Source organism: Eptatretus burgeri, chromosome 6, assembly GCF_056783735.1.
Source record: "Eptatretus burgeri isolate ZD-2024b chromosome 6, Ebu_testis_v1, whole genome shotgun sequence".
Lineage (NCBI taxonomy): Eukaryota > Metazoa > Chordata > Myxini > Myxiniformes > Myxinidae > Eptatretus > Eptatretus burgeri.
Window position 1 is genome coordinate 102,274,861 of NC_140966.1, and position 15,000 is coordinate 102,289,860.

At 31.8% G+C, this 15,000-nt stretch overlaps 2 protein-coding genes across 18 annotated transcripts in view; one reads left to right on the plus strand and one right to left on the minus strand.

Annotated features, from left to right (window-relative positions):
- LOC147025482 (uncharacterized) overlaps window positions 1–3,074 on the plus strand; it is a 3,221-nt gene extending 147 nt beyond the window's left edge. The window contains exons 1-3 of the mRNA XM_085886510.1: window positions 1–809; window positions 907–1,071; window positions 1,169–3,074. The exon at window positions 1–809 is cut by the window's left edge and continues 147 nt beyond it. Of these exons, the coding sequence (XP_085742636.1) occupies window positions 717–809; window positions 907–1,071; window positions 1,169–1,465 (555 nt within the window). The 5' untranslated portion in view covers window positions 1–716 and the 3' untranslated portion in view covers window positions 1,466–3,074. The remainder of the gene's footprint in view (window positions 810–906; window positions 1,072–1,168) is intronic.
- The window catches only part of LOC147025481 (uncharacterized), a 187,246-nt gene that overhangs the window by 64,878 nt on the left and 107,368 nt on the right, over window positions 1–15,000 (minus strand). The window lies entirely within an intron of this gene.

Genomic DNA, 15,000 nt, shown 5'->3' on the forward strand with positions numbered 1-15,000 from the left:
CATTGAATTGAACACCTGGGGGTTGAACAGCTCACTCATTGAACCTATAAAGATTTGTTCATTCTCAAATTCCTTCAATAGTTTAATTTTCTTTGCACAATAATCCCCATCTAAAATATTGACAAACAAAACATTTGAATCTTTATATTTTTTAAGATACCCCATTTGTGCCATTACGAAATGATAAACTTCTCTTAATGCTCTCATCTGACCACCTCCTGAGCCACAGGTTATTTTTTGTTAAGCCCCGCCCACTTTTCTTTAAGCCCCGCCCACTTTTGCTAAGCTCCGCCCACTTTTCATAAGGTATTTTTCTAAGCCACGCCCACTTTTCCTAAGCCCCGCCCACTTTTGCTAAGCTCCGCCCACTTTTCATAAGGTATTTTTCTAAGCCACGCCCACTTTTCCTAAGCCCCGCCCACTTTTGCTAAGCTCCGCCCACTTTTCATAAGGTATTTTTTTCTAAGCCACGCCCACTTTTCCTAAGCTCCGCCTACTTTTGCTAAGCCCCGCCCACTCTTACATCATTTCCAGTTCATCTCTGACTCACAAAGAAATCACTAGAAAATTACAGGATGTTATGGTTTTGAAAAATTTCCCAATGAAGGCTTGCCTAGGCTTGCCCAGGGAATTTCCAAAGGAAACCACACCCACCAGTCTTTCTCTATAAAAGCTTCAAACCCAGGCTCCATTTTAAACATTTGTTCTTGCTGGCAATGGTGTTCTGTGTGCTTGTCTCAAACTCTCTGTCTTCTATGGAACTAAACCTTCAAGTTGATGAACTGGATTCAAACCTCTTATCTATTGAGGTAAGATTTTTTATTTTCCTATTTTCAAACTTTGATTGAAGCATACTCATTTAATAATTAAATAACTTAATTAATACATTATTATTTTCTCTCACAGGAAATTGTATCTGAAAATACTGCTTTTGCTACAACTTGGGGGGAAATTGTTGGCTTGGTTGAAGACCTTGAGTGGGATGACTTTGGTGTTCCTTGGAACTCTCTGTCTTCTATGGAACTAAACCTTCAAGTTGATGAACTGGATTCAAACCTCTTATCTATTGAGGTAAGATTTTTTATTTTCCTATTTTCAAACTTTGATTGAAGCATACTCATTTAATAATTAAATAACTTAATTAATACATTATTATTTTCTCTCACAGGAAATTGTGTCTGAAATACGAAATGAAAATACTGCTTTTGCTACAACTTGGGGCGAAATTGTTGGCTTGGTTGAAGACCTTATGAGCGACCAAGACCCACAGAACGAGTTCGTCCTTGATGACCCAACCAAAGAGTTATACCTTGGAGACCAGCAAAATCCTGAAAAAGAGTTTTACAGCAATAGTACTCATTGTGAGTTATCAAGACAATACCCACTGAACAAGTTATACGTTGATGAGCCAGAATACAAGTTTTACCTTGGAGACTCACAAATTTTGAAAAAAATCAGTAAATGAGTTCTGCCTTGATGGTTTAAATAACTACCTTGGAGACTCAGGAAAAGGGTTCTGTCAAGATGGTTCTAAATATGGGGCCTACCTTGGAGACTCACAAATTTTGAAAAAATCAGTAAATGAGTTCTGCCTTGATGGTTTAAATAACTACCTTGGAGACTCAGGAAAAGGGTTCTGCCAAGATGGTTCTAAATATGGGGCCTACCTTGGAGACTCACAAATTTTGAAAAAATCAGTAAATGAGTTCTGCCTTGATGGTTTAAATAACTACCTTGGAGACTCAGGAAAAGGGTTCTGCCAAGATGGTTCTAAATATGGGGCCTACCTTGGAGACTCACAAATTTTGAAAAAATCAGTAAATGAGTTATCCTTAAGAGACTTTGTAAGTTGGTTTTACTTTGAATACTTGAAATGTGGGTTCTGGATTGATAACTCACAATGTGATACATATCTTGGAAACTCAACGGGAATGTGGTTATACCTTGAAGACTTGGAAAGTTGGGTTTATGTTGGACACTTGAAACTTTTTTGGGGGCTTTTATTTATTTATTTATTTATTTATTATTATTATTATTTTATTTATTTATATTTTGGAGACTTTTGGAGTTGCTATCACTCTTTGGGATCTAAACCTATCGATGTAGTTCTTTGTCGGATGGTGCTTGATGGGAGCAAGATCAAGAAAGTTCTGGGAAGAAAGTGCAGGCTTACTCCCCCTTTTTACGTCATCAAACCTGAAAGCCTTAAAAGACAGAATTGGAAGAAGAAAAAAAAAAAAAAACGTAAAAATATATATATATAGGTGGAAATCTCATTTTGAAAAAGACATTGTGTTGGGCGAGGATTGAGTTGGGGTTGAGATTTTGAATGTGAGGGTTGGGGTTGAGATTTTGAATGTGAGGGTTGGGACACACACACATACACATCAACAAACAAAAGTTAAGCCTTGACTATTCAGTTGAGGATTCTGTGTTTGGGGTTCACAGATCTAAGAACGTCCACCCCTTGACACACATTATATACTGTTATACACCTCGGACTTGGCCCTCGAGTGTCCACAACGGTGTATAGTAGGAGGGAGTGAAGCGCCAACCTATTGCTCCCATTGCACACACACACACACACACACACACACAAACAAAAGTTAAGCCTTGACTATTCAGTTGAGGATTCTGTGTTTGGGGTTCACAGATCTAAGAACGTCCCCCTTGACACACATTATATACTGTAATACACCTCGGACTTGTCCCTCTAGTGTCCACAAAGGTGTATTATCTGCTTAGTTTTGTCTTTTGTAATTCCTGTGAATAAAATGAACCTAAAATCTCTTCCCCTTCCAAATCATATATTTTATAAGTCCAAGGAACTGTATCTATTACATCAACAATTTTAAAAAGTTCTTTCGTCCATCGTTCAGTAAAACCCTTTTCAAAATGAGATTTCCACCTATATATTCTTACGATATCACCAACTTTGAACTTAGGTTTTCTGACATTAATCTCTTTTTCATATTTTAATTTTGTAAATGTTTCTGATGGCTTCATATTCGTTGACGTGTGAATCGTGTCATTATACTTATCCACAATATCCTGAATAAAAGATAACCATTGTTGTGAACCGAGTTGTGTGAATTTTTTATATAGTCTCTCTTTTAAGGTACGATTAAAACGTTCAACAACAACTGCCTTCCCTTCATTAAAGGTACTGTATAATGTAATACTGTTATTTTTTAGAAAATTCATAAATGTCTTGTTATAAAACTCTCTACCCTCATCAGTCCACAATTTCTTAGGTTTTCTCTTACTTTTATTAAATATCTGTTGAAAAGCTAACATAAGAGTATTACCTGTTTTGTTTTTTAAAGGGACAACCCACGCATATCTACTCCTCAAATCAATAACGGTTAAAGCATACTTGTACCCCTTATCATTATTGAGTTCAATCAAATCAGCAGACCAGATATAATCAACTTCCTTGGAATAAACTTTCCTTCTCTGAAACTTTGTGAATATTGGTTTATGTAATTCATCAGCTAATTGCTCTTCAGTCTTAATGGCATCATTAGAGCCTATAAGTTTTTTGAATTTCCAAGTCCAAGTTTCAATTTAGCACTAATCATCTTCTTCACGATGAACCTATCAACTTTTTCTCTCAAGGTTGGATTTTGTATCAGAGACAAATTATACAACATTTCTCTATCGGCTTCATGCTTTTCTTCCAACGTTGTGGTATTCCCATAATCAATATCGTGTCTCATGCACACTTCATCAACTCTATTGATTGGTTTACTCCAGGATTTAGGATTGTCTGCCTCATCTAATCTTTTATCTAAGTTTGTGCCTGGACCACAGAAAGAATAACCTGGAAGATGTAATTCCCCTGGTATTCCAGTAGTTGTAAATTTACTTCCTGATAAAAACTTTTGTATATCTCCTCCGAGTTTGTGTTTGGAGATAAATTGATTTTTTTTTGAACCACACACCGAACATATACCTTTTTGTATAACCCTGTTATTTTTACTTTTAAATATGAAATATTTTTAGTATTAGTTTTCTTTTTACATTTGAGACAATAACTCATTTATTTATGAGAAAAATTTCTGCAGAGTGCAAAAACCTTTTTAGTTTCCAACATGCACATTTGAATCTTAATTTTTAAAACATAAAGAATCCTTAGAAATGCCTTCACTCTCTCCTCCATTTATTTAAGAAAAAACTTGAATTAAAATACATGTCTTCTCGATGTCGATAGTCTTGTCGAAAGTATTGCAAATAGACTTTTTAATTCTTTGTATTCCTCCCTGGTGAGATAAGTTAATTTCTTTAATACCTCTATTCTTTTTTGAATCTCACTGGTTTCCATATTTTGATATTTATTCATTCTCTCTCTTTCCTCCCTCTCTCTCTTCTCTCTTTCCTCCTTCTCTCTCTCCTCCTCCTCCTTTTCCTCCTCTTCCCTCTCTTCTTCAACTCCTTCCTCATCCCTTACTATACTTGAATCGTTTACACCCCATAGAATATTATACATATATTCATCAGGATTTCTTGTTATTCCTGTATCCAAAATAATTTTTTTTACAACAGGATACCAATAAAATTTCTTTTGAATTTCTAAAAGAGCCTTACCTTTTCTTAACCTTATAATTTTTTCATTATTTAACATTCTAATTAAATCTAAAGTTGTTGGTTTATCAACATCAGCATAATGCCAATCTTTTATTGAAAATACCTCATTCTTATGTTGTAGAACATATTTATTAAAATACCGAATACCCTTTTCTTGAAGGTATGCTTGGACACAGAAATGATAATTTTCTTGAAGCCTTCTTGCTGTCATTTATGTATTAGAAATATATGTTAGAATAATATTATGGCACGAAACACCTCCCCATCTTCCCATAGTTAAATCATTTTGTATTTCCTTACTTATTATATATAATCCTGTTTTTTCTGTTTTCATGAGATAAACAAGGGCAAAACCATTATTATATTTACCCTTATTAAATTCTTTTATTTGTTGTTTACTAATCGTGGCTCCACAAAACTCATTCTCGATACCAAGTGGATAATATTCTTCCTTACGAGACTGATTTAATTGTTCCAGGTCTTCGAGGTTAATTTTAAATGACCAATTATACCCTAAATCATTCATATCATACCCCCATTGTTCTATTCTCATACAAACGATACGCCCTTCTTTATAAAAATTTATTTTAATTCGAACTGTGAATTCTGTATGACCTGGAGATAATATCAACACTTCTGTATCTTTAGAATACACAGCCGTTTTATTTAAGTATATATATTGTGATAAATCGCTTAATCTCACCAAGTCATTCGCGTCAGTCGGGCTTGGATAATTTTTTAATTTATAAACATTTTTCATGTTAATATTTTTGTTTATATTATATTTATGTCGTTCAGCCTGTGCCTTTGTGTAATAATTTGATAAATCAATATCCAGTTCTTGAGATACACCAAAGATAGAACCATCTTTACCAACATAAGTCATTTATATTAGATTAAAAATAATATCATAAAATTTTTTATTTTTGTTGAATTGAAATAACACATATAGACATAATTGACCACAACACTTGGAATTTAATTCTTGGACTTGAAATGTTTGATAAACACCATTCTGTAAGAATTTTATGACTTCAACAGGTGGTGGAAGACCAAAACTATCAAAATAATATTTGTCTTGACTATTAAAAATACAAACCCAATGAGAACCGTTCCCATCATTATCTTCTAAGTTCATAATAATATTCTTTGTATGTTTCGACACATTTGTTAATTCATCTCTCATACAAATAACCACATTATGAATTTTTATTTCTTACAATATTTGGCAAGTTGTAAATTTGATGTTGTATTCTTTCCAAATTCTTTCAACCACTCATCAATGCTCATTTATTTATTAGAAAGATATAATCCATTACCTCTTTTCGTTAATTTTACACCTGCTTGTGCTATAGAAGAAAGCATATCTCCAACTAACAATCTCGCTTTATCAGGCAGACCTTCAAGTTTTTCAGCAAAATCTACAATTACACCACTTCCACTAATTTGTTTCTCCAACTCTTTGTTATGTCTTTCCAATTCTTTTTGAGCCTGGAGTTGAGCCTTCCTTTCGTTGACAGTTTTGACCGCTGTTGAAATACCACCCGTCAATGCTCCAACCGCACTTAAACCAGCAAATAAAGGAATTAGAAATGGGAGAAATCCTCCACTCGTCTCTCTTATTGAATATTTTTTCAACATTGGTTTTGTCATTTTAATTTTAAGTGAGTCAGTGTCATTCAAGATTTTAACCTGTTCTCTTGTGAGCAAAACATCAATTCTTACTGCTCCTTTTCTCTGAATTGTATTAACGTTAATCGTACAAGGCTTTTGATTTTGAACACAAGATGATAGTTTATGAAGATTGATTTGATTAACATATACCCCAGTTGGTACTTTGCCACTCATTTATTTAACAAAAAAATTATGTGAGACTAATCATCACACCATTATCTGTATTAATCTGCAATTCTGTTTCTTCCAAAAGCAAACAATATGTATCAACTTCTTCACTCTCTCCTCTTTCAATGTATAGGGAAGTATCCACTCGATTAGACTTTATAGTTTCTTTTTGAGCGCTCAGGTCAAACGTATAGATTGTATACAAACTTTTAAATGCTGTCATATCCAAAATAGGTTCTTTATTTCCATTACTTTCACACACCTTTTGGTAAGACTTGTATGCTTCAGCAAAATCATTTTTTTCCCAATTAATTTCCAATCTATCTCGTGGATAAAATGTTCCATCTAGAGAAACGCGAAGTTGTTTCACCTTAGCATTATCACTCAATGCATTATTCTTATCAGTCGCAGTATCACCATCTGGCTTTTTAAAAATCATCCACAGATATCGTGGCTTTCCTTCCAGAACACCCAAATTCCACGTGTAAGTAGTTTGATTGAGTTTAACGTGTTGACATCTTCTTTTGAGGTATGATACACTGAGTGGTTTTTTTGAGTTAAGTCTTCGATTCAACATCTCTTCTGTTTTAAGATTAGGAGTATATTCACTGATATACCAACTCATCTCCTCAATTACAAATTTATTCTGATCACCAAAAGCATTACCAACACCAAAAAGCAATCTATTTTCATTATCATTCCTTTGTAGTTGAAATCTAATTTTAAGACCATACAGAACTTTATCATAATCACAAAATCCAAATATACCTTTAAGAGGAACTGCCACAGTAAAACTATTTTCTGCTTTTGTATCATCATTATACATTCCTTTCCTTTGAGTATACCCAGGGTCTGTGTTTGTTCCCGTTGACATATCAGGAATAAAACCTTCGACAGACCCCTTTCCCATTCTATCACTGAATGTATAGAGTGTAAATTTCATCATTTCAGATACAGCAGAGACATAATCAACCGCTTCAACTTCTTGTGTTCCAATATACAATCGCACACTATCAAACATTTTCCAGAAGAAATCATTTACAAGTGTAGCGTTTGTGTTATTCCCAGCCTTAGTGAATTTAAATTTACACAACAAGAAACTTTCGGAGAGATTCAAATAGGTTTGTTGATTATTTATTTCAAAACTTTTTGTACCATTTGTATTCCAGTCTGTTCCAGTTATTGCATTTACCTTGAAGTAATCTTCTTTTTTAGTGGAGTTTGAGATAATAATAGTATCATCCAAATCATAGATACTATCAATTGCTTCCATACTTGTATTTATTTAGGAAAAAAGATGTTAAAACTTTTGAAACCCTGATCCAAGTATTTGAATTATTTTCTGTCGTTCTTGGGGGACAACTGAGTTTTACCTTTCTTAATTTCTTTTATTGCTTGTAATTTATGAGATTCTTTCTGAGCATCTTTTATACTCTTTACAGCACCTGCTACATTTCCCACAGCAGAAGCAGTTGAACCAATTAGGTCTTTATGTTTAAGAATAGTTGAACCAATACCCATGAGAGTATCAATTATCCCATCTCCTCTAAATTGATGTCCGACACCCCTTTGTCTCTTAGGTTTATAGTATCCTCTACCAAGATACATACCTTCACCCTTGTAGTACGGGGAAAGGAACATCCCATCCCCTGTAATTATTTTATATTTTCCCAACTCGTGCTTCCTCACAATAACCATCGTATTTATTTATTGAAAAACTTCACGTAGGTGAATTCTGATGGATATAACTTCTCCATTAAAAGAGATCACACGATTATCTTGGTCGGTTATCCTAAAATTTACTCTGTGTATGGTTTTTCCTGACACAGGTAGATAAACCAAATTTTTAGGCTCCATATTGAATTTATAACCAATTGGGGTTGAGTATGCGCTGAATGAAAATATTGTATTTGTTTTTAATCCATCATTATAAGCACCATCAATCAAATCACAGTGAATTAACACCGAATTTATTCCTGAGGATATTTGAATGACATTATCACTGTAAAACGTCCCATTAGTTTCAATCTTTTTGAGGAGAAACCTAATAACTCTCTAAATGAATTATCAATTGTGAAATCAACCTTGTAGTTATTTTTAACTTTAATCGTTGATTTTGAAGTATGTTTTTGAATGTTTATAATAATATTTTTTGGTTCATCACCCTGTTCTTTCATAAGACGAGCAATTTCGGAAGATATTTGAGAAATCTCGTATGCTCCGGGTGAGACTGTTATCGTTTTGTATCCACTTCCCGGATTATAACTAAACTTGTCATTTTTCTCGGTTATATTAAATAAGGTATTATAAGTCTCCATGGACAATAAAGATGCCTCATATTCTTTTGTTGTGTCAAGTTGTAGTGGGTATGGGAATGAAGATGTGTGGTCGCTTGTTGTGAAATTAAAACTCAGGATTGTGCTTCTCATCTTATTTAATATGAGATAAAATGTCTTTATATTGAGATTTATTAATTATTTTCATGTTCATCAACTGGTCTAAAATGGCTGATGCTTCATTAAAACAATTGTTATTTCCAGCCTTCTTACTGCCGAACAACAATAACAGTCTATTAACTAATTGCGATGGGTCATTTGGAAGAAAACTAATACCTGAACCAAGGATACTTAAAGCCTGAATAATGTGTTTCTCCTTCTCATTCTTCCTACTTTTACCAGAAAGAATAACCTTATAATTTAGAGTGTTCAGCAAATCAATATATACTCTATCATCATTATTTTCCATATCCAATGGTTTATCAATATACTTTGATTCATCCCTCACAGTTGAACCTTGTCTTCCATCTTTTGTGAGAAGAAACATTAATCTCGGAGTTAGTTTAACAGGGCTTGAGCAGAACTTAAGAACCTTAATTCATCATTAAATATCAATACCTTTTCTTGAACAAGATGAAATATTGCTGGTTGTTCTGTTGGAATGAGTCCTGCTTTGGTTTTTGAATCTGCTGAATATTCATTGTTTTGAACAGCATTCACAATATAATCAGGGGTTGATTAATCTCTTCCAGTTGTTGAAATAAACCTTCATCATGTTCTAATTCTCCAATATGCTCTAATTCTTCCTCCGTCATTTGACTGAAATCTTTTAACATTTGAAGCTTTCTAGGAGTATATTCTACTGTGGGAACTGTGGAAACATCTTTCATTTTTTCTTGGGAAGTTTTTAAAAGTGGTTTAAAAAATTTCTCTTGTTTTTTTTCAAATGCTTCTTCGCCCGTTAGTTTCTGTCTGCGTTTCTTCTTTATGTCTTCCTGTTGTTTTACAACTTTTGAAACCAACTCTTGATGTTCCTTAAATCTTCTTGCTCTTTCTTTTGTATCCATTTATTTATTGTAAAATATCATTTAATGAATTGTAAAGATCAACAGGGAAATTTTCCTTTTCTTCATCATTCAAGTAGATGTGTTCAAATAAATCCTTTTCTTTAAATATTTCATCAAATTCTTTATTAACATTAATGCGAGTTGTAATTTCTTCTTCACTAATCCTTGCATCTCTGCTTTTCATACGTTTGTGTTGAGTTTCTTCATCAACATCAAAACCGAATGATAAAATCTTCACTCCGCTCAGATATTTAATAATTTGTCTCATTCCTTCTGGATTAGTTTCTAATATCCCAACACCACCAGATTTTAGTTTCTTTAACTCACTCTTACAATGTGAATATTTTGTTGTACCAAGAGAAACCTCCTCAAATATTTGTCCTTCATTCCTCAATCGCATATGTTCCTCCACTGAAATATAGTGATAATCTTCACCTTTTACTTCTCCAGGTCTTATTGCTCTAGTTGTTGTTGATACAATGCGTATCACGGGGTGTTTTTTAAGTAAATTTACAATATTCTCATTTGTACTACACAAGAACCTTGATTTATGAAAGTTTTTTCCAGAAGCAGATTTACCCACAAGATTTATAATAATAGTTGTCATTTATATATGTAATTGTTTATAAAACAAAAAATATATCCCTTAATATCTCATCTTGTTTCACAACAATATATTTATATTTTTCAGTCGTGTGCTTCATATAATCCTCAAATTTCTTTTTACTACATAATGTAGAACAATTATCTCTCCAAAAATTATTGATATCTATTGAATTTAACTTGAATAAAATAAAAGTATTAGCATTGTTTCTGATGGAACGACGAGGAAGTTGAAAGTACGATTGACTAAGATAAATACAATTACAAGAAGAATGTCTCCCTCTTGTGTAGTAGCTATCCATTACCGTTTGGTTTCTCTCATTAACACAATCATCAAAGATAACGAGGGTCTTTTTCGATTTATCCAAATCTTGGGGAGACGGTATATCATCCGTATTATCACTAAGAATACAAGTTATAAGATTTGATTTCTTTTTACATCTCTGTGTATCACAAAATAGTTGAATTATATCTTCAATGTTATAATCATTTAGGTTTTTTTGACGTTTAAATAAACCTATTATATCTTCTTTCTGAAGACCAGCATTAAAACCTTGTGAGAGTAGTTGATACTCTGGTTGAAAACTCGACTTTGTGAAAATTATTAAATTATCATAATCTAAAAAGTTGGGAGTGAGGAGCATTTTTAAAAGTAAGCAGGTTTTTCCACATCCACTTGAACCAACTATGAGACATCTTAATGAATTTGGGAGATTTTTATGGTTGTTAAATTTTATCTTATTTTCCCAAATAGGTAAAAAATCATTCATTTATATATTTGAAAAACAGGTTATTTAATTTATTATTAGCTTTTTTAGAAACTCTATATTTTATCCTAAGTTCAGGTTTAATTTCAAGATAATCCATTATTTTATTTATACAATATCTTGTGTTGATATTTCCCTGAAAATTACATCCATGAATAATATACAACAACAATCCTTTGAACATTTCTCTTATACGTTCAGTTTCTTCCCTTGTAAGGAAAGGTGTGTTATCATCCTCATACTTTACATTCATTTCTCTAATCAATCTTGTAAAGTAATTCATTTTTGGTGTAAATCTAAAAGAATTATTTTCCTTTTTATATTTTTTATTATCATTAATTAGAAGATAATCACAGAATATACATTGTTTATAGGCTTTTGACTCTGTGTTTAATCCCCGTCTTTCACACGCAGGACAATTCTCAAATTTGTCATATGGAGAATCAGGAAAGTCTAGCATATTTATAAAGTAAAACTTTACTTAAACTGAAATTCATCTATACTTTCAGTTGTATATTACCATCGATATCGATATACTTTTTTTCATTATCAGATTCAACGACAACATTTTTTATATTAAAGGTAATTTTAAAATTATCGTTAACTACTATTGAACGAAATGTCATTTCACCTGATATATTAACATCCTTTATTTCATCAAGATTTACATCTTTAGGGTTGTTGAAAAAAATACAAATTTCTCCTTGCATATTACAGATGGTCTTATCTTTTCTTTCTAAAGCTTCATCCATAAGGTTTTTGTTCTTTGATACTTTTTCTTGTTTCATTGCTTTTTCTAGTTTTGAATATATTACTAGAAGGAGAGGAGAAACTTTTGTTAGAGATACTTTAATTGATGTTCTACCAGGTATACTAAAAGCCCTTCCACTGAAGGAAATTGAAGAACTCATATTATTTACCATAATAGTTTTTATCCAATAGTTGTTATATTTATCTTTGTTCAATTTTACATCCTTGACATATTTCTCAGTATCTTTAACAGATGAAGAGATTGATTGAAACTTGTCTTTTGTGTCTTGAAACATTGTATTTATTAAGTGAAAAAGTTGGAGGATAAAATGTTTTTAAGCACAGATTCACCTATAAATTAAACGAAATTTTCATCAAGAAAATTTTAGTTCAAGCAAAGTTTTATTCTATAAATATGGTGAATACAACGTACTGCGATGTTTGTAATCACGAATATAAACATTATAGAAAACACCTCCGAACCAACAAACACACATTTAATCTATTTCATCAAATATCTCCTCTTGAGTTGGAAAGAAAACATTGTGATATCTGTTCAAAGGATGTTTTGAAGAGTAGTTATAATCAACATCTTCAATCACAAAAACACAAGAAAAATGAGTTTAAAGTAAAGGGAGACTATTATATTAAAAACACTGATGAGGCATTTAAAGGGCATATAAAAATAAGGATTTTTCAATTTGGAGAACCCGGTCCATCATCAATAGCTGAATCAATTGAAATAGTGAAACCCGATGTTGAAAAATTTATTAAAAAGACATTAAAAGAAATAAAAACTTTAAAGTTTTATATGGGAGTGAAAATGAATATGAAAAGACAAGATGAAGAACAAACTCCTTATATGAGAACAGATCTTCATTTTATAACATCATTTCAAGATTTTTTGAATAGTGGGGTTTATGAAGAACTATCAAGACAAGAGGAGGATGTTGATAATACAGTGGTAGGAAGTGGATTCAATATTAAAAAAAATCATCTTTTTAGATATACACATTCTAAAATCAAACCCTCTTAAAGCTTCTTCTTATATTGAATTACCAAAAGAAATAAAACTAAAGAAGGCAGTTGTTAATATTAAGAACAATGATAATAAATGTTTTCTCTGGTCTGTTCTTGCTCACTTACATCCACCAAAATGTAATTCAGAAAGAGTAAAACAATATATGAAATATGAGAATACCTTGGACATTAAAGATTTTAAATTCCCAATGCCACTAACAGATATTCCTAAATTTGAGAAAAAGAATAATCTTTCTATTAATGTATATGGATTAACGGATACAAACAAAGTTCAAATATTAAAAATTTCAAACAACTATAAAAATGAAGAAACACACATTGACCTTTTATATTTTAGTGTTGGAAAGAATTCACATTACACATACATCAATAATTTATCAAGATTAATCTCTTCTCAGGTATTCAGAACAGCAAACAAAATATATCCTTGTAAGCGATGTCTTAATTCATTTCATACAAAAGAACGATTAGAACAACATTCAAAATATTGTAGTAATCATAAATCAGCTGTAATTACAATGCCTAAACCTGGTGAAAAGATTTATTTTGAAGATTATAATAAATCTATCATGCACCCATTTGTGATATACGCTGATTTTGAATGTATCCTTAAAAAGATAAATACTGCTTCTCCTAATCCAAAAGAACCATATACAAATAAATATCAAAAACATATTCCTTGTGGTTTTTGTTATTATATCAAATCATCTGTTGGAGAAAAGTATAACAAACTTGAACATTATCGTGGAAAAAATGCTTCACAAGAGTTTGTAAAACGATTAGAAAAGGATTGTATAAGACTCACTAAATTAATGAAAGAAACAAATGAACCGATGAAATTAACCAAAGAAGAAAAATTAGAATTTAGAATGAACAATATCTGTCATATTTGTGAGGGGGAAATTAAGGAGTTTAAAGTTAGAGACCATTGTCATCTTACTGGTAAATATAGAGGTCCCGCTCATTCCTGTTGTAATCTTAATTATAAATTACCTTCTTTTATTCCAGTCTTTCTTCACAACAGCGCCAACTATGATACACATCTATTTATAAATGAACTTTCAAAAACACCAGGGAATATTTCTGCTATAACAAACACAAGTCAAAAGTATATTTCATTTTCAAAAATGATATTCACAAAACCTATAACTCGTATTAGGTTTTTAGATTCTTACAAGTTTATGGGAACACCACTAGCCTACCTCGCATCAAATCTAAGCTCCACGGACTCTTTTCCAAATCTTAATTCATTCTTTCCAAAAGAGGAAATTCTCACTAAAGAGGAAATTCAGATTAAAGAGAGAATTCAAAGTAAAGAGGAAATTCTAACTGAAGATGAAATTCTAATTATAAAGAAAATTCGAACTAAAGAGGAAATTCAGATTAAAGATGAAATTCTGATTAAAGAAGGAATTCTTACGAGAGAGGAAATTCAAACAAGGAATGAAATTCAAAGTAAAGAGAAAATTCTTACAAGTAAGGGAATTTATCCTTATGATTATATGGATTCATTTATGAGATTTAAAGAAACACAACTTCCTTCAAAAGAAAGTTTCTATAATAACCTTTATGAAGAAGAGATAAGTGATAAGGAATATAAACACGCACAAGAAATATGGAAAATATTTAAGATAAAGAACCTTGGAGAATATCATGATTTATATCTAAAAACAGATGTTTTATTGTTAGCTGATGTGTTTGAGGCTTTTAGAACACTCTGTCATAATAAAAATTGTTATGGATTAGACCCTGCCCACTATTTCACAGCTCCTGGTTTAGCTTGGAGTGCAATGTTGAAAATGACAAAACAAGATATAGATTTAATCAGTGATGTTGATATGCTTTTGATGATTGAGAAGTCCAAGAGAGGTGGAATATCACAAGTATGTTCAAAAAGATATGCTAAAGCAAATAATAAATATCTCCCAAATTATGATAGTGAAAAAGATAGTAATTATTTGATGTATTTTGATGCTAATAATTTGTATGGATGGGCAATGTCTCAATCTCTACCTTATGGTAAATTAGAGTGGGTGGAAGAAAAGGATTATGAAAAGGCTTTGATGA